At 42.3% G+C, this 27,775-nt stretch overlaps 3 protein-coding genes across 11 annotated transcripts; 1 reads left to right on the forward strand and 2 right to left on the reverse strand.

Annotated features, from left to right (window-relative positions):
• Positions 1 to 1,332: 1,332 nt before the first annotated feature.
• On the reverse strand, positions 1,333 to 10,531 carry LOC133136286 (plasma kallikrein-like). Of its 7 annotated transcripts, none has more exons than XM_061253632.1 (14): positions 10,435 to 10,531; positions 10,103 to 10,259; positions 9,472 to 9,587; positions 9,111 to 9,267; positions 8,718 to 8,833; positions 8,101 to 8,257; positions 6,744 to 6,859; positions 6,113 to 6,269; positions 5,662 to 5,777; positions 5,057 to 5,213; positions 4,545 to 4,660; positions 3,558 to 3,714; positions 1,939 to 2,054; positions 1,333 to 1,570 (listed from the first exon to the last, which is right to left on the reverse strand). In XM_061253632.1, the coding sequence occupies exons 1-14, from the start codon at positions 10,493 to 10,495 to the stop codon at positions 1,530 to 1,532; spliced, it is 1,740 nt and encodes a 579-aa protein (XP_061109616.1). In that variant the 5' UTR covers positions 10,496 to 10,531; the 3' UTR covers positions 1,333 to 1,529. The 7 variants fall into 7 exon arrangements, with proteins under 7 accessions (XP_061109616.1, XP_061109614.1, XP_061109620.1 ...); XM_061253630.1 differs by having other exon boundaries at positions 1,333 to 1,573; XM_061253636.1 differs by lacking the exons at positions 8,718 to 8,833; positions 9,111 to 9,267 and having other exon boundaries at positions 1,333 to 1,573.
• Positions 10,532 to 10,972: 441 nt separating this feature from the next.
• ppie (peptidylprolyl isomerase E (cyclophilin E)) lies at positions 10,973 to 16,538 on the forward strand. Its single transcript, XM_061253647.1, has 10 exons — positions 10,973 to 11,096; positions 11,421 to 11,519; positions 13,029 to 13,072; positions 13,529 to 13,555; positions 13,711 to 13,792; positions 14,105 to 14,208; positions 14,631 to 14,754; positions 14,908 to 15,093; positions 15,463 to 15,605; positions 16,189 to 16,538. The coding sequence occupies exons 1-10, from the start codon at positions 11,066 to 11,068 to the stop codon at positions 16,255 to 16,257; spliced, it is 909 nt and encodes a 302-aa protein (XP_061109631.1). The 5' UTR covers positions 10,973 to 11,065; the 3' UTR covers positions 16,258 to 16,538.
• A 1,955-nt stretch (positions 16,539 to 18,493) lies between these two features.
• On the reverse strand, positions 18,494 to 27,733 carry zgc:91944 (uncharacterized protein LOC436941 homolog). Of its 3 annotated transcripts, none has more exons than XM_061253641.1 (11): positions 27,458 to 27,733; positions 26,745 to 26,825; positions 22,981 to 23,383; positions 21,621 to 21,706; positions 21,133 to 21,243; positions 20,861 to 20,986; positions 20,509 to 20,662; positions 19,992 to 20,074; positions 19,632 to 19,727; positions 19,250 to 19,344; positions 18,494 to 19,142 (listed from the first exon to the last, which is right to left on the reverse strand). In XM_061253641.1, the coding sequence occupies exons 2-11, from the start codon at positions 26,821 to 26,823 to the stop codon at positions 19,002 to 19,004; spliced, it is 1,374 nt and encodes a 457-aa protein (XP_061109625.1). In that variant the 5' UTR covers positions 26,824 to 26,825; positions 27,458 to 27,733; the 3' UTR covers positions 18,494 to 19,001. The 3 variants fall into 3 exon arrangements, with proteins under 3 accessions (XP_061109625.1, XP_061109624.1, XP_061109623.1); XM_061253640.1 differs by having other exon boundaries at positions 19,250 to 19,341; positions 20,509 to 20,661; positions 20,851 to 20,986; XM_061253639.1 differs by having other exon boundaries at positions 20,509 to 20,661; positions 20,851 to 20,986.
• Between the last annotated feature and the right edge of the window lie 42 nt (positions 27,734 to 27,775).

Below are 27,775 nucleotides of genomic sequence, written 5' to 3' on the forward strand. Positions count from 1 at the left end.
GTCTCCACCTTAAAATAAGCAACCGATTCAGACCCAAGAAACCAGGTGAGGTGAGTTAACTGTGCAATCAACGGCTTTCATTGATCAATTCATGCCAAGTAACAACGAAAGCCAGCACACCCTGCGGCTCTCCAGGACCAGGGTTGCCGACCCCTGCCTTAGACCAAGCTTGCGCAGTGGATAGCACAGTTGGCTTTGAGAAACAAGATCCTGGGTTCAAATCCAGCTAGGGCCCTCTGTGTGGAGTTTGCATGTTCTCCAGGTGCCTGGGTGGGTTCCCTTCCTTGCCTTAGATAGATTTAAGTGTGTTCTAGATTGTAAAACCTGGTGATAGTTGGTTAATAGGGGGGCACTGCAGTAATTTGTCAAACTTTCACAAAGTTTGGTGTATTGCCTCCTTAGACCAAGCTTCTTCAAATAATTATAAAATTGTGGATATGTTATAATATGGTTGAATAAACAGCCAAAGAACATTGCCATTATCTCATAAATGCTTAATGCGGCACAATTATTATTATTAATTTTTTATTTCTGTGGGAACCGGTTGTGGAAACTATGTATGAATGAATGAAAACTAATGCCAGCAGCAATAATACAGATATTTTCTCTATTCGCTCAGTTGCATTGAGACATCAGGAGCATATGTGGTAACAAAATGTTAGTTTTCTTACTAATTTTCTCACGTGCATTCCACAGGGTGGCCAGAGATGGGCGCGGTTCACTCCAATGTTTACTAGTAAGTGAGGTCAAGGGCTAAAGGGTACAAGCAAGATGGCAGCCGCCAAACGTGTGCTTTATGTTGGTGGTAAAACCAGTTTATTAGTATTGCTACTAATCACTCTGTAACACTCTCAGCGCTTGGGACCCGGTCCCTAGAGTGCTAGTGAGAGCATACCGGCTTTTGAGAGCATACCGGCTCTCGTGTTTGAATCACTGATGGGCCCGTCAGCCCCAAGTCAAACAAGGTACCTTTTAGTGATTTACTATGGCCTCACCTGAGTGTTCTTTTTTTTTTTAGGATCGCGTATTGGTTACCCCACATATAAACGTCTCAGAACTGGACCAGATACCATCATCCTTCCCCATAGGCGATTGCTTACAATCCCTTTGTGGGGTGGATTTTTCAGTTCAAGGCAGTGTACACTGTCTGTCCGCATCACAGACTCCGAGACTGTTCTGTATAGAGAAGAACCACATTAGCGATCCCATCCTCGTCGCCAAACTGTTAGGGAAAAATGCCCTTTTTAACATTTCACAGGTGATCATCGTCTGATGAAACAGATCCAGTAAAAAACACAACAATAGCCATTCTTCTCTTTAACTTTCGTATTTATTTGCAAAGAAATTACAGAAAGTGAGAAAGCTTACCGGCTTTCTGATTTGCATCAGACACAGTAAGACTCTTATACACACTTTTCCAGAAGGGGGGGCTTTACCAAAACAAAAAGACATGAAGCTGGCCACGAACATTTATGAGTATTTTGTCTTCTGAATACCCCTTCTTGACCTTGCTGTAAGACCAGAATGTACTAGCTGAGAAGCAGAGACATTAAGGGCAAAGGCTGTCCGTCTGCTGGAGGGAGAGAGAGAAAGACTCATAGTAAGCACTTAATTCAGAAAGTGGTCTAATAGTAATAAGGATTGTCACTAAAAGGTTATTTGTAATCATGTGATTGTCTTTATGTTAACACACATTGTCAATTAAGAATCAATTAAGAAAATTACCCTTACACCACTGCCACTCTACAAATTCCTACAGATGTCAGCTATGTAAATACAGTACTGGATAATGGATAACGGAGAATGAACAGCTACATGTCAATTTAAATAATTTTTGTACTCCAGTACAAAGACTCAGAGTATTCTCTCATAATACAACCAATCACTCCAATGATAAAATGGCAAATGCCAATGGCTTAAGGCATCTGATACTCTTACTTTGGATGCTTGTGTTGTTGCAGTTTTTCAGTGAGTACCCGGAAGTGACTTCACTCAGGGAGGTAATCTTGGTAGGCATCCCAGTGTCTGTGCGCTTCAGGTAGCAGAAGAACTGTCTGAAAGACCAGAGACACACATAGTTTGTGCATAATGTGTGATGTTTAGATAAACTCTGCATTTACACTGAGATAAGATTCAGCTAAAAACATGGCCTTTGATCATTCTCACATTCTTGCTCACACTGGGGTTTGGTAATCAAAAAAGACCATGAGTGTTCAATATCAGCCATATTGAATATCAGCCACACTGCCATGTGCAATGCAATCAATGAACATCAATTTAATATGTAGGTTGAAACACAATCATTAACAGAAACAGAAACGGCTGTGTAGGAGGGTTAAACTGGGTGAGTGACAGCCAAAATTTGCTTCCAAGGTGAGGTTGTTGAAGACAGTTTAATGTCAGAAGTCATACACCATGGCAAGACTGAGCACAGCAACACAACACAAGGTAGTTATACTGCATCAGCAAAGTCTCTCCCAGCCAGAAATTTCAAGGCAGACAGGGGTTTCCAGATGTGCTGTCCAAGCTCTGTTGAAGAAGCACAAAGAAACGGGCAATGTTGAGGACCGTAGATGCAAGGGTCAGCCAAGGAAACTTAGTGCAGCAGATGACACATCATGCTCACTTCCCTTCGCAATCGGAAGATGTCCAGCAGTGTCATCAGCTCAGAATTGACAGAAACCAGTGGGACCCAGGTACACCCATCTACTGTGTGGATAAGTCTGGTCAGAAGTGGTCTTCATGGAAGAATTGTAGCCAACTCCATACCTCCAACGTGGAAACAAGGCCATGGAACTATGTACAAAAACACAGGAACTGGGGTGCTGAAAAATGGCAGGTTCTCTGGACTGATGAGTCAAAATTAAATTATTTGGCTGTAGCAGGAGGCAGTTTGTTCACCGAAGGGTTGGAGGTCAGAACAAGAATGAGTGTCTGCAGGCAACAGTGAAGCATGGTGTAGGTTCCTTGCAAGTTTGGGGCTGCATTTCTGCAAATGGAGTTGGGGATTTGGTCAGAATTAATGGCCTCCTCAATGCTGAGAAGTACAGGCAGATACTTATTCATCATGCAATACCATGTTATTGGCCCCAAATTTATTCTGCAGCAGGACAACGACCCCAAACATACAGCCAATGTCATTAAGAACCATCTTCAGTGTGAAGAAGAACAAGGAGTCCTGGAAGTGATGGTATGGCCCCCACTGAGCCCTGAAGAGACAGAAGCATTTGAGGCTGCCTAAAATCCACATAAGAACTGTGGCTAGTTCTCCAAGCTGTTTGGAATAACCTACCTGCCAAGTTCCTTCAAAAACTGTGTGCAAGCATACCAAGAAGAATTGATGCTGTTTTGAAGGCAAAGGGTGGTCACGCCAATATTGGTTTGAATTGGATTTTACTTCTGTTCATTCACTTCTTCTGTTCATGCATTTTGTTAATTGATAAACAATTAACAATTAACATTTCTATTTTTGAAAGCATTCTTATTTTACACCATCTTTTCACACGCCTAAAACTTTTGCACAGTACTGTAAATGGTAAGACAATAAATGACAGTACCGCTTGTCCCTGGTCCATTCGGGGCGAACAAACGTGAAAAAGAGACAGGAGGGGTGCTGAGTGCAGGCCAGCTGACAGTGCTCCACATCTGGAGAGAGGATCTGATGGATGTCGCTGCCTGGGAAGTCCACATCCTTATAGACAATCGACAGACAAGCTGCAACCACATAGCGCTATTAGTTTATGACTTTGAGATTTCAAGATGTCTGCTGGAACTATTGCATGCTGTCAATCACTGATTCATACAGACGGATAAAGACTTTGCTCTCTAACAGACCCTATCACTGCGCTAGTTCAAATCACTGGGTTAGTTCAACCTAGTATCAGGAATCTTCACTTCCATGTCATCTCTATTGTCCTCTCTCATTTCCACAACAGAGACGGCCAACATCACTCTACAACTTCCTACAGATGTCAGCCACATACTGTATTAGAGATAGGGTGAGCTGATGTAAACAGTCTAAATGCGGGACAGATTAAGAATGTCCATTCTTTAAAGGTTACCAATGCAAAACATATCGAACTTTAGAATAATGCGTATCGACACATATCCTGCCTGCAGTTACACTCCTGCCCAATAGTCGGCGGTATAATATGTTTGAATGCCTTACAGATTACAAAATAGACATTAATAAAACATGAGGTAATGTGCGGACGAGAGGAAGAACTAGAGTGGAAACGTCTAAGCAGAAGAGAATGCCAAAGATAATTATTGGATAACAATGAAAAACGATCGTTTAATGTTTTAGTGGAGAAATGTGCACTTTTGTTATTTTTCTTGAAAATGCAGGACGTGGGACAAAGGGTCAAAATGCTGTGCAGTGCAATGTAAAGAGGGACACCTGGGCTCACTAATTACAGAGAATGGTTAACTGAGCATGAGCTGCTAAGTGCCCCGGGCTGAAACAACATTCCTCAACATTACAACCCATCAGTCCAAAGATAACATGACAAATGCCAATAGCCTGGGGCATCTGACACTCTTACTTTGGCTGCTTTGGTCTTTGCAGGATTTCAGTGAGTACCCGGAAGTGACTTCACTCAAGGAGGTAATCTTGGTAGGTATCCCAGAGGCTGTGTGCTTCAGGTAGCAGTAGAACTGTCTGAGAGACCAGAATGAGAATGAAATGTCCTCCTCTTCACATATGATGTATACTGCAGTGGCTGGTTAAGATACAGCCCAAGACTGCAGTCATAAGCATGTGTGGTGTTTCCGAAGAGACAGTAAACGCATTTATCTTTAACCTTTAACAGTGGCCTTAAGCAAACCTCAGAGTTTCGATAAACTTTGTTTACACAGTGATGTAACATTCAGTTGAAAAAAGTACCTTGATCACATTGTTTACCCTACTGCTCCTGAGGTATGGTAATCAAAAAGGGCCATCAGTGTTCAGTTTCAGCCACTTCATTCAAATAACCCCAATGCAGTGCCATTTTGTGCCGCAATGTCAGTATGGTTTCCTGGATATTTAAAAGGCAAATAAAATAAAGCACAGTACCGCTTGTCTCTGGTCCATTCCGGTCGAACAAATGTGAAAAAGAGACAGGAGGGGTGCTGAGTGCAGGCCAGCTGACAGTGCTCCACATCTGGAGAGAGGATCTGCTGGATGTCACTGCCTGGGAAGTCCACATCCTTATAGACAGTCGACAGACAAGCTGCAACCACACAGAGCTATTAGCTTATGACAGTGAAATTTCAATGTCTGCTGGAACTATTGCATGCTGTCATTCACTGATTTATACAGACGGATACAGATTTTGCTCTCTAACAGACCCGATCACTGTGCCAGTTCAAGTCACTGGGTTATTGATAGCTTAAGCTCATATAACAAATTCTGAGTATCATGAATCCTCACTCATGTCATCTCCATGTCCTCTCTCATTCCCAGGACAGACATGGGCAACACCACTACAAATTCCTACAGATGTCAGCTAAATACTGTATTACTGTGAATGACTAAATGAGCATGACCTGCCAAGTATCCACATAAATAATTTCAGTGCTCCAGTACAAGGACTGAAACAACATTCCTCAATATTGCAACCAATCGCCCCAATGATGACATGACAAGTGCCAATGGCCTGAGGCATCTGACACCCTTACTTTGGCTGCTTCCGTCTTTGCAGGTTTTCAGTGAGAAGCCAGAAGTGACTTCACTTAGGGAGGTAATCTTGGTTGGACTCCCATTGTCTGTCTGCTTCAGGTAGCAGTAGAATTGTCTTGAGAGACCAGAGATACACCAAATTACATATCTTACTCTTCGCACACAATATAGTCTACAATGACTGGTTAAGAAACAGCCCTACAACCATGATTGGTGCTTAGATAAACTCTGCATTTACACTGAGATCAAATTCAGCTAAAAGTACAGCCATTGATCATTGTCACATTCCTGCTTATCGTCCAGTTCCTAGGGCTTGGTAACTAGAGAAGGGTCATTAGTGTTCAATATCAGCAAGCTCATCCGAATAACCCCAAAGCAGTGGCATTTTTCACTGCCATGTCAGTGTGGTTTCTTGGCTATTTAAATGGCAAATATAATAAAGGACAGTACCGCTTGTCTCTGGTCCATTCAGGGTGAAGAAATGTGAAAAAGAGACAGGAGGGGTGCTGAGTGCAAGCCAACTGACAGTGATGAACATCTGCAGACAGGATCTGCTGGATGTCACTGCCTGGGAAGTCCACATCCTTATAGACAGTCGACAGACAAGCTGCAACCACACAGAGCTACTGTATTAGTTGATGACAGTGAGGTTTCAAGAGTTCAGTATTTAGTGGAGCTACGGCATTACATACTGTGAATCATTGATTCATACCAACCAATCAAGAGTTTGCTCAATAACAGACCCTATTACAATGCTAGCTCAAGTAACTGGGTTATAACTGATACCATGAGCTAGTTTAGCCTATTCTGAGTATCATGAATTCTCACTTTCATGTCATCTCTATTGTCCTCTCTCATTCCCAGGACAGAGATGGCCAACACCACTCTATAAATTCCTACAGATGTCAGCTATATACTGTATTACTGTGAATGACTAAATGAGCATGAACTGCTAAGCATCCACATAAATTATTTCAGTGCTTCAGTAAAAGAACTGTAAGGACATCCCACAACATTACAACATATTGCCCCAATGATGACATGACAAATGCCAATGGCCTGGCCCATCTGAGTCACTTACTTTGGGTGCTTCTGTCTTGGCAGGTTTTCAGTGAGTAGCCAGAAGTGACTTCACTCAGGGAAGTAATCTTGGTAGGTTTCCCAGAGTCTGTCTGCTTCAGGTAGCAGTAGAACTGTCTGAGAGTCCAGAGATGCACAGAATAAGACCTCCTCCTCTTCACACACACAATGTAGACAACAGTGGCTGGTTAAGATACAGAAGACTCTTGTCACAAGGATGTGTGGTGTGTCTGAAGACAAAGTAAATGGCCCCGTCCAATTTTTTACTTTGTTACTGAAGCCTTAAGCAACCATAACACCACAGACTTCAGGTAAACTCTCAGTTTACCCTGTGAGGTTAGATTCAGCTGAAAACATGTACTTTCACCATATCACATTCTTACTCACCCTTCTATTCCTGGGGTTTGGTAACCAAAAAGGTCCACAAGTGTTCAATGTTAGCCAGTTCAGTTTCACTTTTTGCTTCTGTGTCAGAATGATTTCCAGACTATTTAAGCAAATAAAATAAAGCACAGTACCGCTTGTCTCTGGTCCATTCAGGTCGAACAAACGTGAAAAAGAGACAGGAGGGGTGCTGAGTGCAGGCCAGCTGACAGTTTGCTCTATAACAGACCCTATTACGCTGAAATATATAATCACTTGATTATAACTGATATCATGAGCTAGCTCAGCCAATTCTGAGTATCATGAGTCTTCACTTCCATGTAATCTCTATTGCCCAGATATTGGACAGAGATGGCCAAAACCACTCCAAATTCCTACAGATGTCATCTACATATTGTCTTACTCTGAATGACTAAATTACCATCCAAGTATACACATGCATAATTTATACTCCAGCATAAGGACAGAAACAGCATCCCTCAACATTACAAACCATCACCCCAATGATAATATGACAAATGCCAATGGCCCAAGGCATCTGACACTCTTACATTGCCGGCTTCTGTCTTGGCAGGTTTTCAGTGAGTAGCAGCCCAAGACTGCAGTCATGAGCATGTTTGGTGTTTTTCGTAGAGACAGGAAACATATTCACCTTTATTCTTGCTTTAAGCAGTATACGACTAAATTTCCCCCATCTTGTTTTTTTTTTTGTTTTTTTGACTTTATACATAGGACTGAGGCAAACTGAGGACCTCAGATTTTTTTTCACTGTGAGGTAAAATTCCGCTGAAAAAAAGGTTCACTAACCTTTATCATGTTTACCCGACTGCTCCTGAGGTTTGGTCATCGAAAAGGGCCATCAGTATTTAATATCAGCCAGTTCATCTAAATAACTCCATTGCGGAGCCTATTTTGATACCGTGTCAGTGTGGTTTACTGGGTATTTAAATGGTAAAAATAATGAAGGACAGTACCGCTTGTCTCTGGTCCATTCAGGTCGAACAAACGTGAAAAAGAGACAGGAGGGGTGCTGAGTGCAGGCCAGCTGACAGTGCTCCACATCTGGAGAGAGGATCTGCTGGATGTCACTGCCTGGGAAGTCCACATCCTTATAGACAGTCGACAGACAAGCTGCAACCACACAGAGCTACTGTATTAGTTCATGACAGTGAGGTTTCAAGAGTTCAGTATTTAGTGGAGCTATAGTATTACATACTGTCAATGACTGATTCATATGTACAAATCAAGAGTTTGCTCTATAACAGACCCTATTACGCTGAAATATATAATCACTTGATTATAACTGATATCATGAGCTAGCTCAGCCAATTCTGAGTATCATGAGTCTTCACTTCCATGTAATCTCTATTGCCCAGATATTGGACAGAGATGGCCAAAACCACTCCAAATTCCTACAGATGTCATCTACATATTGTCTTACTCTGAATGACTAAATTACCATCCAAGTATACACATGCATAATTTCGGTACTCCAGTATAAGGACTGAAACAGCATTGCCAAAAAATACAACCTATTACCCCAATGATGAAATTTCAACTGCCAATGGGTTGCATCATCTGACACTCTTACTTTGACTGCTTGTGTTGTTGCAGGATCTCAGCGAGAAGCCAGATGTCACTTCACTCAAGGAGGTAATCTTGGTAGGTCGCCCAGAGTCTGTGAGCTTCAGGTAGCAGTAGAACTGTCTGAGAGACCAGAGACAGACAGAATGTGTGGTGTTCAGATAAACTCTACATTTATACTGTGAGATCAAATTCAGTGACAAACGGCCTTTGATCATTGGCACATTATTGCTCACCCTCCTATTCCTGGGGTTTGGTAACCAAAAAAGGCCATGAGTGTTCAATATCAGTCAGATAATCTATCAAATCTATCAGAGTATCAAATGCAGTCAAATTTTTTGCTACCATGTCAGTGTGCTTTCCTGACTATATAAATGGCAAATAAAATAAAGCATAGTACCGCTTGTCCCTGGTCCATTCGGGGTGAAGAAATGTGAAAAAGAGACAGGAGTGGTGCTGAGTGCAGGCCAGCTGACAGTGCTCCACATCTGGAGAGAGGATCTGCTCGATGTCACTGCCTGGGAAGTCCACATCCTTATAGACAGATGGAAGACAAGCTGCAACCACACAGAGCTATTACCTTATGACAGTGAGGATTTAAGAGTTTCATATTTAGTGGAACTACAGTGTTACTGTACATGAATAATTTCAGTACTCTAGTAGAGGGACTGAAATGGCATTGGAATTTTTCAACATTACAACCCATCAACCCAATGATAACATGACAAATGCCAATAGCCTGAGGAATTTGAGTGTCTTACTTTGGCTGCTTATGTCTTTGCAGGATTTCAGCGAGTAGCCAGAAGTGACTTTACTTAGGGAGATAACCTTGGTAGGTTTCCCAGAGTCTGTGTACTTCAGGTAGCAGTAGAACTGTCTGAGAGACCAGAAATACACAGAATTAATTCCTCTTCAGGCACAATTCAGACTACAATGACTGCTGAAGATGGCTGGTGTGCCATGTTTTTTTTTGATAGCAGGATTCGTGACACCTGTGGGGAAGCCTATATGAAGTTCTTGAGATGAAGAGGTCATTCTTCAACCACCACGCTGCCAATGTTTTCCATTTTATTTTCTTAATAAACTCATCACTTTTGATAAACATTTAGTGTTTCCTGTTTTTTCCAGCTTCTTGCTGGTAGTAATACTGAAGAAAGTACATTTCCCCCATTCAATTCTTTCTGTTACAGACACTGTAAACAAACTGAGCACCTCAGAGCTTAGTTTACACTGTGATATTATATTCAGATAAAACATGCACTTTCACCATCACATTTTTGCTTACACTGGGGGCTGGGTATGCAAATAGGTGCACTGCTTTTCAAGCCAGGTTATCCAAAAAAAACATTTTGCAGTAATAAATAATAAAGATGATAAAATAAAAGACAGTACCGCTTGTCCCTGGTCCATTCAGGTCGAACAAACGTGAAAAAGAGACAGGAGTGGTGCTTAGTGCAGGCCAGCTGACAGTGGTGCACATCTGGGGAGAAGATCTGCAGGATGTCACTGCCTGGGAAGTCCACGTCCTCCTGGAGCTGACGCACACACTCTGTAGAAAAGCCAGAATTGAACCATTCAAGCACCATAAACATAACAGAAAAACTCACTCCATTACTGAATCTCTAAAAATGTTTTTTTTAATTTTTTATTCTGACATTACTGTCCCTCTTCCTTTTTCTACTTAAACTCTTTTTGTGATATCTATTTTTGTAACAAAGTTCTACCTTCGCTGAGAGAGTCTCCCCAGAAAAGAATCACGCACAGCAGAACCAGGCTCACTCTCATTTTTACAGCCGGAAAGAATCACCTGCCGAAATGAACATACATAGTCAATGCTAATATTTATGCACATTGTGACGTCCCTAAAGTCTAAAGTGCAAAATGGACAATTGTGCAGGCTAATCGTTTTCGCCAATCATTTTTTGTTTCACAGAAAAAAATTAAAAAACAGGAAACGAAGGGATGATACCTAGACCCGCGAATTAGTGCCTGTATCGCGATAACATTGAAACTATGTGCTGACATGGTAATGTGGATATGTTATAATATGGCTGAATAAACAGCCAAAGAACATTGATGTGAGCATGCATTATCTCATAAATAAATGTATTTCTGTGGGAACCTGTTGTGGAAACTATGTATGAATGAATGAATGAAAACTAATGCCAGGAGCAATAATACAGATATTTTCTTTATTCGCTCAGTTGCATTGAGACATCAGGAGCATATGTGGTAACAAAACGTTAGTTTTCTTACTAATTTTCTCACGTGCATTCCACAGGGTGGCCAGAGATGGCGCGGTTCACTCCAATGTTTACTAGTAAGTGAGGTCAAAGGCTAAAGGGTACAAGCAAGATGGCAGCCGCCAAACGTGTGCTTTATGTTGGTGAGTAAAACCAATTTATTTAACTTTTTAAAAGCACAAACAGTGCGAAAAAATATATTTAGCTAGCTATCGAGTTCGCTAATCACATAACGTATATGCTAGTTTAAGTATTTCTGGTGAAGTTAGCGCGTGTAGTTGCTAATATGCCTAGCTAGTTAGAACACGGTAACTGCATTAGCAACCAATTCACAGGAATTCTGCAACGAATTTTTCTGTTCGCTGATATTTTTGATAGAATAGCGTGACATAATTTAGGCATAATTTATTCATCTTTAATATCTAGACTGGTAACTTGCTGTCGATTTGCGTCGCTGTTTTATGTAGGTGGGCTCGCAGAAGAAGTTGACGAAAAAGTTCTTCATGCAGCATTCATTCCCTTTGGGGACATCACTGACATCCAGATACCGCTCGACTATGAAACTGGTGAGACCCTTTGGCTCTTGGTGTCCAGGGATAATATTAAATAACCTCCGATGTTTTCTCTTGTATTTTAGCATTTTTTATTTATTTTTTTATTACCCGACACGTATTTGGTATTTGATATTATGGTAGCCAAAAATAGCGCCTAACGAAGTATGCAGAAATTGGCGCTACTCCATCACTTTGCACTATCTCCGTTAGACTATACATTCGGCCGGACAGAAATGGTTCTTCCATCACTTTATAGTTTTTCGCCAGTTCTGTCGTTTACATACACTCGCTCAGCAATGTATTAGGAACACTATACTAATACTGGGTAGGGCCTCCCTTTGCTCTCAAAAAAGAAAATTTGAAAACATTCCTTTGAGATTATGTGCCAAGAAAACATTCCCCCACTCCATTGCACCACCGGCACCAGCCTGGACTGATGAACCAAGGCAGGTTGGCACCAAATTCGTACCCTACCTTCTGTATGCCTCAGCAGAAATTAATCAGACCAGGTTATGTTTTTCTCATCTGTCCAGTTTTGGCGGACAGAAGTGGAAGCTTGGTCTTCTCCTGTTGTAGCCTATCTGCCTCAAGGTTTGACGTGTTGTGCATTCTGAGATGCTTTTCTGCTCCCCACAATTGTACAGAGTGGTTATCTAAGTTACCGTCGCCTTTCTGTCAGCTCAAACCCATCTGGCCACTCAACAAGGCGTTGCTGTCCGTGTTTCTGTCAGTGCGTTGCACTGCTGCTACATGATTGGCTTATTAGATAGTCACATGAATAAGTAGGTGTGCAGGTGTACTCAGTGAGTGTATATTATGTTCACCCCAAAATGAAGGGTGCCAAAGTTATGAGTTATTATGAACTTGAAATCAAATTTGCTACTAAAAAAATACAAATGGATTTCATCCTCCAGAAAATTCTGTCTTGGATATTTGATTATTTGTTGAGATATTACTTGTCTGAAGTATCACTAATTCCTTTTAATGTTGATGTACTGTGTAGCAAACCACATCAGTTGTTTTAATTAAAATAGCAATAACCCAGAAGTGCATAGCTCATTCATGCTCTTGAATGCCAAATTGTCCAGCTGAAAGAAACAATTGGAAATATTAAAATTGTTATAACAATTGTTATAAGATCTAAAGAAGGGTGGGCAAAGTTACTTGACATGGGATCCCACACTTCTTTCAGTTAAAAGATGCCAGATTGTTTCTTTTACCTTTTACTTTTCATGTTCTAGAGAACATGTAAAAGATGGAGCAAATGAAGTGATATAAAAACAATTTCTCTATGATCTACAGTAATCGAGATGGGGCAAGTCAAAGTCATGGAGTCACGCTAATTAGTGCTAACTTTATTAGCCCATATCTCCGTGATTGACAATCCGTGACAAGTGTAATTTTGGTTCCAGGGGTTTCTTATAAGGCCAAATCAGCATGCTAAATCTAATTAAACATGATGTGGTACAAGAGTGTCTTGAATAGACCCAGACTTACCCATTTCTTGCTTTTCACTTTCAGAAAAACATAGAGGTTTTGCCTTCATTGAGTTTGAACTTGCAGAGGTGAGTGTTGGGGGTTGTTTGCTGGACAGTCTGGAGCACCAAGTCAGAGCTGCCTTGTGTTGCTCACATTATTTAACCGTGTAATCCAGAGGTGGGCATTTACATTCCTGCAGGGCTGCTGTGTATGCAGTAGGTTTTTTACCCTAGCTCTAATTACCCTGGCTCAAGGACTTAATTAGTTCAAAATACCAATGGTCGACCCCAGTATAATGTTTCATATAGGTACACCAAATGTTAATTACTGAGCTTATTAATATAGTTTGATGAAATATCAGATCACAGAAGTTTGAATTAAAACCAGAAACGGACATGGCCCTTCTTGACCAGCCCTGGTGTATTCAGTTGTTTCATTTCCATGGCATTATTTATTTTTATTATTTATTTGTAGACATGTAGGGCATCATTACGCATTATCATTGTTTCCTTGACTTATTTGTCTCCACTCCTTCTAAACAGGATGCTGCTGCCGCTATTGATAATATGGTGAGTTGGACATTCATAATACATCTGTGTCTATGCCTAAATAACATGCACTTGAATTTCACAGCTATTGCATGATGTTTTTGAGCAATATTGGTTATAGATGCTGTTAGATGATGGAAGACCAAGGTTGAAATTGTTTTGTTTATTCCCCTTAGAATGAGTCAGAGCTCTTTGGCAGAACAATCAGGGTAAACATTGCCAAGCCCATGAGGATCAAAGAAGGCTCCTCGCGACCAGGTGAGAAGCTTGATCCATTACCTGTCCAGTCTCTTGTGTACGTTGTATGAATAAGATTATCGTTAATTTGTACAGCTAGCATAGTTAAATAAGGCTTAACGCCTTTATGTGTGTTGCGATATTGTTTCACGTTTTAACATAACATGAACCTGTGGATGTCATGGTGTAGTCTGTGCAATGAATTTGAGCCAAATCGGCATCAGATATGTGCATGGGCTGTATGGGCAGATATGGGCATTCTGCATAGCCGTAAACCCACCACACTGCTCTGTCTCGCTGATAACTGCTCCCTGCCAATTGGTCTATTCGCAGTGTGGTCCGATGATGATTGGCTGAAGAAGTTTTCTGGGAAGACCGCAGAGGAAGCCGAGGGGGCTGAGCCAGCAGGAGAGGCAGCCAATACAGAAGCACAGGAGGTACTGTATGCTGGGTCACGTTGCTCCTGACGAGCTGGTTGGTGGCTTGCATGGCAGCCAATCGCCGTTGGTGTGTGAGTGTGTGTGTGAATGGGTGAATGTGAAGCATAAATTGTACAGCGCTTTGGATAAAGACGCTCTATAAATGCAGACATTTACCATTTATACTGATGAGAATCTTAAGCATTTTCCCCTTAGAATTCACCCATCATGGTCATTTCACTGGTCAACTGTTGTTTCAAAACTTTCCTTTGGATCCCAGTTCTCGGGAGTCTTTGCATTTCAACACACCTCTCCAAGATAAAAACAAATGTTACCCCTTTGCCCCAGTTGCATAAGCCTAGTTGTATTTAATGCAGAAAGTATATAATTGAGTTTGTTGCTGGCTGTAGTCAGTAGTATTGACTTGATGTTCCTTCAAGGGTGAGCCACCGGCCAAGAAAGGCAGGGCGAACCCTCAGGTCTACATGGATATCAAGATCGGCAACAAGCCAGCAGGACGACTACGTTTCCTTCTCAGAGCTGACATCGTTCCCATGACAGCAGGTACACACTCTTCTGGGTTTCCCTTTGGTATCCCAGTCACTATTGAAAGGTTTTGTTACATTGTCCATTTGGTGATGTTCCTCTAACCTGTATTGCTCTAGTGATTCATTGTCACTTGTTCCTCACCCACAACACCTTGGTGTCTGTTGACAGAGAATTTCCGTTGCCTGTGCACCCACGAGAAGGGGTTCGGGTTCAAGGGCAGCAGTTTCCACCGTGTCATCCCTCAGTTCATGTGCCAGGGAGGAGACTTCACCAACCACAACGGCACAGGGGGCAAATCCATCTATGGACGCAAGTTTGAGGATGAGAACTTTGTCCTCAAACATACCAACCCAGGTCTGGGATACTGTGTTAACATAACCTACACATCCTGAAATGGCACGGTGCAAAGTTCACAGCTCCATATTTGCAAGTTTTGCTTTGAAATGTTGCGTTTAGAAATTGTTCTCATGGTATCATGTCATAGTTATGTTCATCTGTCGTACACATGCACATTTGTCTGACAGATGAACTGATGGAAGGATTTAATATCAGCAGAAGTCATTTGTAGCTATAGCCCAGGACTATCCAAATTTCTAGTCATGTCTAGTATGTAACTGTACTTGGTAGGTAACCATCTGCAGCTCTTCAGGTGAACACTGTCCAGCATTTTAAATCTGCCCACTTCAGAAACTCTTATTTGAGGGGATCCTATTGTCTCTGCAGGGCAGCTCTCTATGGCTAACTCAGGCCCCAACACCAACGGCTCGCAGTTCTTCATCACCTGCGACAAAACGGACTGGCTGGACGGAAAGCACGTGGTGTTTGGGGAGGTGATCGAGGGCATGGAGGTGGTGCGTGCCATGGAGGTGAGGAATGTGGCGTGGTGTGGGTGGGGGGGGGAGAGAGAGATGTGAGATGTGAAAAAGATGGTGTGTTGGGGAAAGGGATTAGCAGAATGAGGCGCTGGGAAGGGGGTGGCATAATGGAACTTGGTGTTACACTATATACAATCTATGCAGAATACTGTTCTGAAATGTTCATGTATTGTTAAACCTGCTGTTTGATACTTTATGCTGCTATTTTGTCAAAGACTCCATGATTATCTCAGACTCATGTAGAGATTCTCAGTGGCCCTTCCTGTAAAAATAAAAACATGAAGAGGTACAAACAGGGCATTGGGCCACAAGGGATGTGGTGAGATGATGGCCATGATCCCAGCCTGAGGTTGTGACATGAATCATAAAAGACAGGCACAGAAGGCTGGAGCTGCAGGTTTATTCCCCTCTGGCCATTTCAATGAACCCATACCATACCTGTTCTGACCACCACTGCATACTGCTAACCAGTTCTGTCCATGGAGTCAAGACTACTTCCTGGCTCGATAAAGTAAGTTCCTTTAAACCCTGCAGTGCCAGTGATGTGACGGTGTTACTGGTGTTTGTTTTTCAGGCCCAGGGTTCAAAAGATGGCAAGCCCAAGCAGAAGGTGATAATCTCAGACTGTGGGGAGTATGTGTGACAGAAGACCGGTGTGCCCTGCAGGTTCTGTCAGCAGTGCTGGCAGTTGGACCAGTCCTGAGTGACACTACAGCCAACCAGGGCCAGGTCCGAGTGAAGGCTTGGTTCATTCCGCACCAACAAACCCCACCTGATTCTGGATTCCTCCCACAACTGCTTTAGCTTTCTTTAGATTTCCAAACATGTCTGATCGCCCCCCACAATAACACGGCGTGCCCTCAAAATATCCTGTTTGTGTGAGGCCCAGACAGATGTAAATACTATGTGAATAAATGTTTTTTTACAAAGAGAAACTGCTTTAGTGTTTGCTTTTAGAAACCTGTTTCCTATTTCCATTGTTAAGAGTAATGCCAAAAGACATTGCAACATGAGCCAAATTTTGCAAGTCCTTGCATGTGGGTGTTCCTGTGCCCTTGCCTGCAACTTAGTCCCTGAATAACCAGCCAGCCGTGTGATTTACAAATGTGGCACTGGCAACATTTTCTGTGTTGTACTTAGCTGCATGTTTAGTTCTCTGTTTGTATAATAAGACTGATGTTTTGTAACTTCATAAGCTACGCGCAGCTGACAGGGAAATTGGAAGCACCAATGCGAAATGAGGGTGTAGGGCAGGGCTGATCAGGATTTTGAGCCAACTTCAGCTCTTCATTTTTAATTCGGGAAATAATATCTTGATCCGACATTTGTATATGCACCAGCTACAGACTGCTAGTGTATCCTAAAGATTTTACTCTGCTGAAGTACACAAGCTAATCAACATCATTTATAGAGCGGTCAGAAAAATACATTTAAGGCAATTGGTTCGAACAGAAACCAGCCCCCAGACTGGCGCTCCAGGACTGAAGTTGTGCACCCCTGTTTTAAACCATGAACAGGGAGGGTACTTGCATTCTGTGGACTGGGGCATTTTCAAAGGCACCCTTTTCTGTGAGAGAGAGATGCTTTTAACATAAGGTGAAGATGATGACCATTAAGTAATGTTTGCCTTCTTAGGGAATGAGTGTACACTAATCATGCCAAGTAGATGGGCCCTACACCATTACAGAATAATCAGAACCCTTCGTTATTGGAACTATGTTGTCAACTATGTTTTGTATGCACTACTTGTAACTAACTAGTTGTCAGCTCAAAAGTAACTACCCGTTGAGACTTTAAAATTGAATACAGTAGCATAGAAAACCTAATGGCAAAGTTCACTTGTAACTTCATTGTGTGGCCTTTGCCATGGCCTGAAAAAGCGGGTATGCCAGTATCTGCTCTGATAGTGGACTAGAGGCTAGAACTGGACAAGAATACTGATTTATCCCAGATGACAGCAAAGTCTTGCATAATGTTTGTAAACATTCTGTACCAAAAAAATATTAAATTCCAGTCCCCTACAGTATATTGGTTTTATTAGTTTTCAGATAAAAGCAGACAGAAAAGGGTCTTGCCCACATCAATATACAGTACAGCACTTGAGCTTGTGTAGAGATGAACAGGGCCTGTATTGCACTTTAATACAGAGCTTTGAGCTGCCCCGTGTTCATTTCTACAGTCACGTATTTGATTAATCTGTTATTAATGCTTTTAATCAGTCCTCGACACCTTATGCCTGCGTAAATGTATCCTTGTTTGACTTTGGCTGTGAAAGGACCTTGAGATAAAGTGATTATATTTCCAAAGGTGGACCACTTAACTGGAAAGCAGCTTGATGCATAATGTTTAAAGTCAGCCGTGTGTCTTGCAGAAGTACAGCTTTGCAGTCATAAAGCTTTAGCTTATTAAAATGGCCTTATAACTAGAAATGTCATCACAACATATTCAGATATGGCCGTTGTGTGTTTGCATTCTTTCTGTGTTTTTACCTTGTGGCTGTATCAGAAGGATTAAACTTTAAAAGCGGAGCTTAGAATATAATCGTCTGTTACTATTGCTTTCTTGTCACAGTGGAAAAGCACTAAAAATACCTCTTATGGCCGACTAGCTTTGCTTGCTGACATAATAGTCTTCTCACAGAGATTAAGGTTCTCACAGAATATAATTGCCCTATTAAAATGTCCTCTAAATTAGCTACTGCAGTGAATTTGACTTGAGCACTGATGTGACAATGGATTTATGGGTAAGTTATCATTTTTGATCCAAAAAAGTTCCAGGTGGTATGCTTACATTTAAGTTTTTTTTTTTGTTTTTTTTTAACAGTCTCTGAAAACCTGAGAACATGTTAGTGTCCCCATCTCATGTCAACACCCCACCCCACCCCACCCCAGGGAACTTCACATCACACCACGCTGACCCTGAAGCTGTACCTCTCACACAGCTCCCTGCCCTGCAGGACCCATTCTCCAGCTTCAGCTGTGATAGGCATATGGGCTGCAGCCATTTTTTGTCGTAACTTTGAAATTCATCAAGCCGTTAAAATGAAAGCAGCGGAAAAAGGTAGAAATAAATGCTTTAGCGGTAGGGAGTGGGCTTTGCTCTATGACACACCCACTTCTAACAGCCTGCTTGCCTCTCCCTTTCAGAAGGTCTTTAATAAGACTCATCTTGGAATGCACTATAAAGAGATTAATATTGCCATTAATATTAGCGTAATTACTGGAGATACATACTGTGGCCTCCCTACCACTAGGGGGCAGGGGGCGAGGGGCTCCAGAGGAATACCTCGTACCACCCCTGGCCTCACCCTCTGAAGCCCTCAGTTCAGGAGCTTGGATTCACCAGCTTATTCTTCGTCCTTGCCTTCCAGGAGTTCTCTCCCATGATTCACTCCTCGTCGGCCGCCTCCCTTTTAGATTCTTCGGCTTTTTGAGCCACAAGCTGAGCACCAGGGCTGGGCAGAGCCGCTACCTCAAGGGCCAAAGAGCCCGCGTCGTCCTCCGTGTCTTTCCTGGACGCCACTTCTTCCTGTGAAAATTAGCAGAAGAAGTTAAGAGTGGAAAGCTGACGGCATGGCCAGAGTGGCTTCCGTTACCTGCTGTTGGGTCACGCTGCATGGACATGAATGGACTCACCTGCTCACAGAACTCAGGAGCCTCAACCTCCTCTCCGTTTGAGTGGCAGCTGGGGCTTGGCACTTCAATCCCGTGGCTCTCGAGAATGGCAGCTTCTATGATGAAGGGAAATGTCCTGTCAGTTTCATATAGTAAACGTTGTAAGTGCTGGGTGCACTGCAATTTGTAAATCACCTAGGATTGGTCCGGTACACTGAGCAAAGAATATTTCAAATATTTTGAGGCCACATTAGAATATGTTAAGTGTGTAGCTTCCTTTTTTATTTATAGCACATTATGACTGATTTAAAATGATCACAGAGCAGGTCACAAGCAATAGAGGACGTGGAGAAAGGCATAAAGCCCCAACGTCCATGTATGCTCCTCATCAGGACTGTCTCACCAATATTGGCCCGCCTCTTCATCTCCTTCCTGCGATTGGCAAACCAGTTGTACACTTTGAGGGCTGTGACTCTCTCAAACTCGGACAGCTTGCACCCTGGGAAATGGAGGATCAGCAGGCAGTTGGGTGACACGATTGGAGTTCATCCCTTAATGTAATTTAAATTGTCCATTTACAATACTTAGCAGGAGCAAATTCAGCCTCATAAGGTACTACAGCCCAGAAACAAACATGCCCAAAGGCAAAATAATGCCATTTGACACACATATGTTCTGAGACAAAGATAATTCATATTTGCGACTACAAGCTGGACAGGGTACTGAACTGACCCATGAGGCCAAAAGTAACCTGGTAACTGACCAGGTTTCTGGATCACGGAGTTGCAAGCATTGGCGATCTCTTCTCTCCTGGCTTCATCTGGGTACTGGTTCTCAACGAAGAAACTGAGACATGAAAGTCAGCTGGTCAGATGAAACGTGACACTCAGAGAGCCATATCAACTGACCCCAAGCCAACCAGAAGCAACTGTAGAGTGGTGAGAGGAGCACTCACAACAACAGCTTAAGGAAAGACAATTACTGTCTGATGCACACTGCTATAAGGAGCCATTTCTGTAATTCAGCTTTAACAGTAGAAATTTATCATAGATGCAGTTACAGTAGAGACCCTCTTGTACAACTTGTGACAACATTTCTGAGACAAAAGTTATTTTATTAATAAGGATACTTAATGAACAAAAAGGAATAGCCTGTCACTTTATATGAGTGGTCTGCTATGAAAGCAAATAATCTTCCAAAATGCAAATAAAAAAAAAACACATTTCATTCATGGCAAAACCGCTATGACTTCATGAAAGCGAGGCATTTGATTGGCTCACCTCTCCATGATGGACTGGCACTCCTTCCTCCAGGTGAAGCGGCTCCCCCTGCGCAGCCGCAGAGGCCCGCCCCCCACACCATTCGCCGCAGGGCTGCCGCTGGACCTCCAATCAGGCTCCTCTTTCACCAGGGAACGCACCGACATACTGGCGCCTGTAGGGGGCAGTAAAAGTTCAAAACACAAATACCATATTAGTCATTCGAGGCAACAGGCTGCAAGTGAACGCCACTGTAAGGGTCTTTTTTCATTGTCTTTTTTTTTGTTGCAATATATAAATCTAATTTATCCCATCTGAAGGCAAATTTCATCATGCAGCAGAAGAATAAGAGGGTGTGCCTTTCCTGTGTTACCTGGCTGTGTTTGGTGGGCAGAGTACCAGGGCAGCAGCTGCATTAGCAGCTCTCTCTGTCTGTTCCAGGGGGTCTCTGTCCTCGTCCTGGCGACCTGCGTTTGCTGGTTTTCGTTCCATCGGAACCCTTACGTTTTTTTGAGGAGAAATAACAAAACTGTAGTCAGCGACCACAACGTTGTTTTCGTGTGACCAGACTCGTGAGACAGGAGAAAAAAGCACTTTCTGAATGACTGATCTGTGAATAAACGATCGTGCATAGGTGCTGCTCACCTGGGTTGTTGCGCTCCAGCAGGTACCAGCGGTAGAAGGCTCTGCGTTTGGGGTCGCTCATTTCCAGGCCCTGCTGCAGTAGCCATTGGGAGATGTAGCTTTGGCTGATCCCTGGCAAGAGGTGAACATTGAGGGACGTGAGCAGACCTCCGCCAGTAGGTCAAAGTAGAGTATTACACATTCTAAATGAGAAATGTGCTGCGTTTAGACCTCATCATGAAAAGTCATTCACCTTCACACTGGTGTGAAGTGCCCAATTGCCACTAAAAAACATGTCATTATGAATACTGTTGGCAACAGACACACAGCTATGTAAAAATGGATTTTGAGGCATATCACTCTCTATTTATATATGAACTTTGTACATATGGTTTCTTTCCCACATCACTGTCCTAAATCTGAGCTGATTTGGGTTTTGAATAAATGGAATTAAATAAAGGTCACTTGGCCATAGTTTTGAAGTTTGAGGGTTAAAATGGTCAGAATACCTGTCACCTGGCCCACAATGGCCTGTGAGATCCTCCGGTTGTTGAGAAAGGCCTTGATCTCCTCCTTCACCAAGTTACTGTCCCTCCTAGGACCAGAGCAGCATTAAACACATGCAACAGGAATTTGTTGATTGAGAAAAAGACATGCAAAATGCAATATGCTGTACATATTCCATTTGGATGCTTGGAAACCTTTCTAAAATGTACCTTTCTCATCAAATCCTGGTCTACTTTTTCTCCATATCAACCTTGCTCAACTGCCCCACTTCAGCACTTTATGAGCATCATGCCTCAACCCAGGAAAAGTTAACTGTCATTATCCAGTGTTATATTAATCTTACCCTTTCTCTCACTTCTAAAGGAGAATTACGCCAAAAGTCTGTCCAAGAATGAGTTTTTAAACTAAAAAAACGAACTTAAAAATGTACAATCCCCCACACATACAGTGAAGGGGCCACCTCTCCCTTTGTTTTTCTAGCATGGTACTTCAGTACTTCACCAGCTAGAGGTCGCAATAGCCCACCCTTTCTCATTATCCCATTAGCACCACCGCAATCATTTCAGTAAATGCCACTAATTAAGCACAGACTATGATTAACAGGAACATTTACAAGGTTTTGTTAGAACCAGCAGGAAATGCCCACATTAAAAGAGCAGTTATATAACATTTAACTTGCACAAAAAAGTCAATTAAAAAAAAAACTAATTAATGATACAACCAATTAACTCATCATGGTCTTACTGTTTGGCTGAAACAACAACCTGCACCCACACCAGCTGTTTTTGGATAGGATTGGAGTCCCCTGCTTTATTTTTTTTTTTTTTACTGCATTGATACTCAGTCCTGGTGCTGGACAGCCACAGATGTTTGTTTTTTCCTTAAGATCAACAACCGATTCAGAATAAAAAATAAAAAATAATAAACTGCTTTAACAGATCAATTGCGGTGCTACTCAAGTGCTGAAAGGCAGCAGACTCTGTGGCTCAACAGGACCACTTGCTCAAATATGTGATTTTCATAGCATTTCAACTTCCACCCATGTTCACTTTCCTTCCTGACTCTCTCCATATTAAATCAACTCACTGTTTTTATAAATGTCGGCTAGAAACTCAGTTCTACGATTAGACCCTTGACGAGTTGACTGTTGTGCTGTCGGACTGCTCATAGGGACCACTGGAGAATAACCATTGAAATACAAGTTTATGTCCCCGCAGGTCACATGGTGGAGACAATCTGGTGATGGCTTCTGGGCTAACCATACATCTTCAGATAATGTTAGAGGTAAAAAATAGCAAAACACAAGTCCCACCCAATAATTTGAAACGCATAATGCCATGGAATCATGCTTCTACAGCTTACCTCATATACTCCTCCACTTTCTCCTCAACGTCCCAGTCCTCCTCAGGCATGTCGTAGCTGAACGACCTCTGAACCCCGCTGGCAGGGTACTGGGGCGGGGGGGACGCCTCGTAGCTGTTGCTCGGTGACGGGGAGGTGTCTAAGTTCAGGGTCTGCGTGGTAGTGGACGTGAGGGAGGAGGAGGAGGAAGAGGGGGCGGCGGCGGTGGCAGTGGCGGGGGCGCTGGCGGGCGTGGCGTGGGCGTCGCAGTACGGCGGCCTGTGGTCCGAGTCCAGCCTCTCCAGAGACTCCAGGGCGTGGACGATCTGGGGCTTGGTCAAGCCGGACAGACGCAGGCGCTGAAGCAGGTCGATCTGCTCGATGGTGTAGCGAGGCTCCACCTCGCAGCACTCCATCCTGGCATCTGAAGGAGCAAGGGCCAGACACAAAGAGCGCTGGAGTAACGGGAGCCAAACATGAAAAAAAGAGTTGAGCAAAAAGAAAACGACAGAGCACGAATCTAAAGAAGAGCATTACCCTACTTACTAAATTGGTTGTGCTGATTTTTTTTTTACAGGAAATTACTCCTGCCACTTTCTCCTATGCTTGAACTATTGCGTTACACTATAGCTTGGGCAGCTAAAGTTTGGGGCAGCCTATAGCTTAGTGGCTAAGGTGCTTGACTGGGACCTAGAAGGTTGGTGGGCATTTGAACAAGGCCCTTAACCCCACATTGCTCCAGTTGGGATTGACTCCAGTATAAACAAATGTATGTCGCTTTGGATAAAAACATCAGCTAAATAACTTCAGTGATAGCTTGCTAGCTGCATAGCTACTCTAGGTCACCAACTTGTTGTACACTCCATATGGCAGGTAAAGGATATACTGTAGCTATCTTAGTAAACTACACAGTAGAATAGTGACAAAGCTTGTTAATAACCAATGTATGCACGCTATTTCTGTTAGCTTGCAATCCATAGACATTAGTTCTGGTAATGGTAATTCTTTACCATAGGTTTAGGGAATCATCATAATTTACTACAGGCTAAAATGATGCTAAAATGGTTTGAAAATGGTTTCTGATTTATTGTTTGACACCATAATAAGTATACTTACTACAGGGTGGCCTGTAGTGTAGTGGTTAAGGTACATGACTGGGACCCGCAAGGTCAGTGGTTCAATCCCTGGTGTAGCCACAATAAGATCCTTGAGCAAAGCCCTTAACCCTGCATTGCTCCAGGATTGACTCCAGTATAAACAACTGTAAGTTGCTTTGGATAAAAGTGTCAGCCACATGCAATGTAATAATAAGAATACTTATGTTTTATTCTGTTTGCATACTGTACACTGTACCAGCTGATCCACTTTAATGAGCTGATTTTTAAATAGCTAGGAACCCAGAAGACATTATGTATGTTTACGTGAAGATTAATTAAAGATTTTATACATTATAATATTTCTTGCATTACTTCTGTTTACAACCCTCAGTTTATTGTATTGCTAGGAATATGTGCACACATATCAAGGGATTTATATTTCACTTGCTTTCAAGAAAAAATAAACTACTATAATATAGTGAGGACATATGAGGACACTACAAGAATTGATTGTTTTCACTATTTATAAGAGTAGGCTATATTTTGGTGGGTGGGGATAAATAAATAAAAAATTGAAAATGTACACTTGTACAATAAAGTAAAATAATTTATTATTATTCAATAACGATTTCCCCCCACAGAGATTTAGAAAAACAGTAAAGACCATAAATCTGAGGACAAAACCAAGAACTGCTTTCATTATTTACCGAGTTAATACTAATAATTATGATAGTTTATAATTTGTATTCAATTAATTCATTTTTAAACAAAGGTCTTAAAAAGTGTGTAGGTATTTACTGAAATTTGTGGATGTGTGGTGTTTCTGTCTTTTGCCTTGATTACCACCTTCACTCTGCTTGGCATTAATTCCACCATCTTATGCAACACCTCTTGTATCTTCCTATTCATCCTAGCACTATCTCAACAGTTTCCATACATGATCTGTGGATGTACTGTAACTGTAGAAATCACATATGAGGCTTTAAAGCATAGGTCTACGTTATTACTGATGGGCTACACCCCCGACACACCCATCACACGTGAGTAAATATACCTGTTGCAAAACGCTGCACACCATTGGTACGAAACACATCATTCAACACAGAAAGTATAGCAAAACGTAGCAAAAACTTTTGCGATTGAAATGTTTCCCCGCTCCCACCGATGTTCAATTGGGTTCAAGTCCGGTGACTGTGGTGGGAAAGCCATCCTAATAAGCTCCCCTTGTTCTCAATAATGTCAATAGGTAATTAGAGTATCATAATTGTATTATTGTTATAAATTATGACAATAATCAGTTCTTGCTCATGTTCTGAGACTTTCGGTCCTCACTCTGTCATAATTTGCCAATGTGGTGAGGTGAAGAATGGCCATGAGCAGTGACCCTGTAATTATGGTAACAGTGACAAAGCAGCATTTTTAATTGTGGTAAAAAGGTCATACCAATATATTGGCAGCATACATAAGGTACCAGGTGCTTTTTTAAACTGCTGTTGAAATTACTTCACTGAACCAATCACCTTCTGGAGCCAGGGACAATGCTCACATGCTAACATGCATCTATCTGGTAGGTTCAGGACAGAAGAGGTGCACACTAGTCTTTGCTCCCAAATATATTACATTTACAGGACAATATATTGATGCACAAGTACCCTTGTCCAGAAAACAACTGAGAAGCACACCCATACCAAACACACCAGCATGCTAGAAAAAGGCATGTATGATCACTGCAAGTCTGTTCTGTAAATGAACTCAGTCCAAACGCCTCCTTGCAAAGGACCATCAAAGGCTCAAAGTCAATCAATCAATCAATCAATCAATCAATAGATGGATAGATAGATAGATAGATAGATACATAGACCTTTACTGTCAAGCAAGCATAGACATATTGAACGAAATATCCACATTTTCATGGGAATCACTTCTTATACTTGTGCTTTGGCAAACAGGCATCTCGGGTGGACTACTGGGCAAACTGCCACACGACTGCAGCTTTGCCATTATAGGAGAATGAGCTAGAATATAAAATTTCACAGGTCCTTGTCTAGGACTGCTGTACTATTTTACGTATACTGGTGAATACAGCAGTTGATACGTTTCTCTGTGATGGTCACACAGGTTAAAATCCCTCCCTGGATGGACCCAAATATTTATAATGGAGGGTTAATTTGAAATATATATACACTCACTGAGCACTTTATTAGTTACTGCTGTAGCCTATCCACTTAGAGGTGTGAAGTGTTGTCTGTTCCGAGATGCTCTTCTACATGCCACTATTGTAATGCACGGTTATTTGTGTTACGGTCACCTTCCTGTCAGCTTTGACCAGACTGGACCTTCTCCTCTGACCTCTCTCATTGACAACACATTTCTGCCCGCAGAACTGCTGCTCACTGGAAGTTTTTAATTTTTCCCACCATTATCTGCCAACTCTATAGAGAGAGTTTCTGAGATACTCAAACCACCATGTCTGGCATTAACAATCATTCCATGGTCAAAGTCACTTAGATCACATTTCTGTGTGTGTGTGTGAATGATAAAATACATGTAAAAAACAACAATATTGTTATTAGTATTATTTGCATTTTTATTGGCACCTATAGTCATCAAAGTGATAACTCATACTGGAAAACTGTGCTGCAACAGTTACAGCAATGAACCTAAAAACTGATGACAGAACGTCGTTACCTGACAACTGTGGTGACAGTCGGCCAGTGAGGAGCGGTTCTGTGCGTGGAGCCACAGCCGGAAGGCACCACTGTCGCATGGCTGATGGAAACAACAGTTACGCGAATAGGACAATTAACAAAACTGCATAACTACACTACATTGAAAATAGGGAATATGACCAGAAGCTTCAAATACGCCTTAATGCTCCCTTTCTTAAGCTATGTTTATGTAGATATATTGGTAGATACAGCTACCTAGTCTCCAAAGAAGTAGTGTTCTCTTGCTAGTTAGCCAATTTAGCTAGCTAGCTTAGTTCGCTCGTCAAGTAACATTATGCACTCGTCGCCTTCATAAATATCTAAGTAGCTAATAACGTGCAACTACCACTTGGTCACTCTGACATTCACCAGTTTTTAGAAAGTACTTTGCTAACTAGCCAGTCTGCTGGCGACTCTCCGTCCCCCCCTTTGTCTACGGTGCAGCTGTGACATACGAGTTGACTGTCTAGCTAAAGTTGCTAGTTAGCTAGCTCGCTACTGTAGCACTTTCTTGCTAGCTACACAATGTAATAATATACACGTGCCATTTATGTAAAGGTAAATTAGCTCGGCAGCAAGCAAACAAAGAATAACCAGAGTAAGTGAATTGTAACGGCACAAAATTTGCGACTGATGACTAACAACCTAGCTTCACTGTCTCTATGGAAAAAGCTAGCCAGGGACTTGTCTTACCTCCCTGTGCCGTAGCCGCAGCCGGAGTGATGGATTGTTCGGCAGGCGAGGCAGTCGGGAGTCCTTCCCGGGAATTTTGGCCCACTTGACTGTGCAGTGTTTCACCTCACAAAGCCGCAGATGGATATCACCAGTATAAGTAATGTGGCGATCGGACAGCGGTCATTCAAACTAATGAAGGTGATAGCAGGGTCACATTGTACCGGGATGATGCTGTGAAAAGAATCCTGTCTCCGGGACTTGGTTTCTGTCTCTGACCCCTCACCCTCTCCTGTCCCGAGCTGATGCAGGAAGTACTTACTACGCCGGGAGGGAAAA

This window comes from Conger conger, chromosome 9 (genome assembly GCF_963514075.1).
Source record: "Conger conger chromosome 9, fConCon1.1, whole genome shotgun sequence".
In the NCBI taxonomy this organism is placed as follows: Eukaryota; Metazoa; Chordata; class Actinopteri; order Anguilliformes; family Congridae; genus Conger; species Conger conger.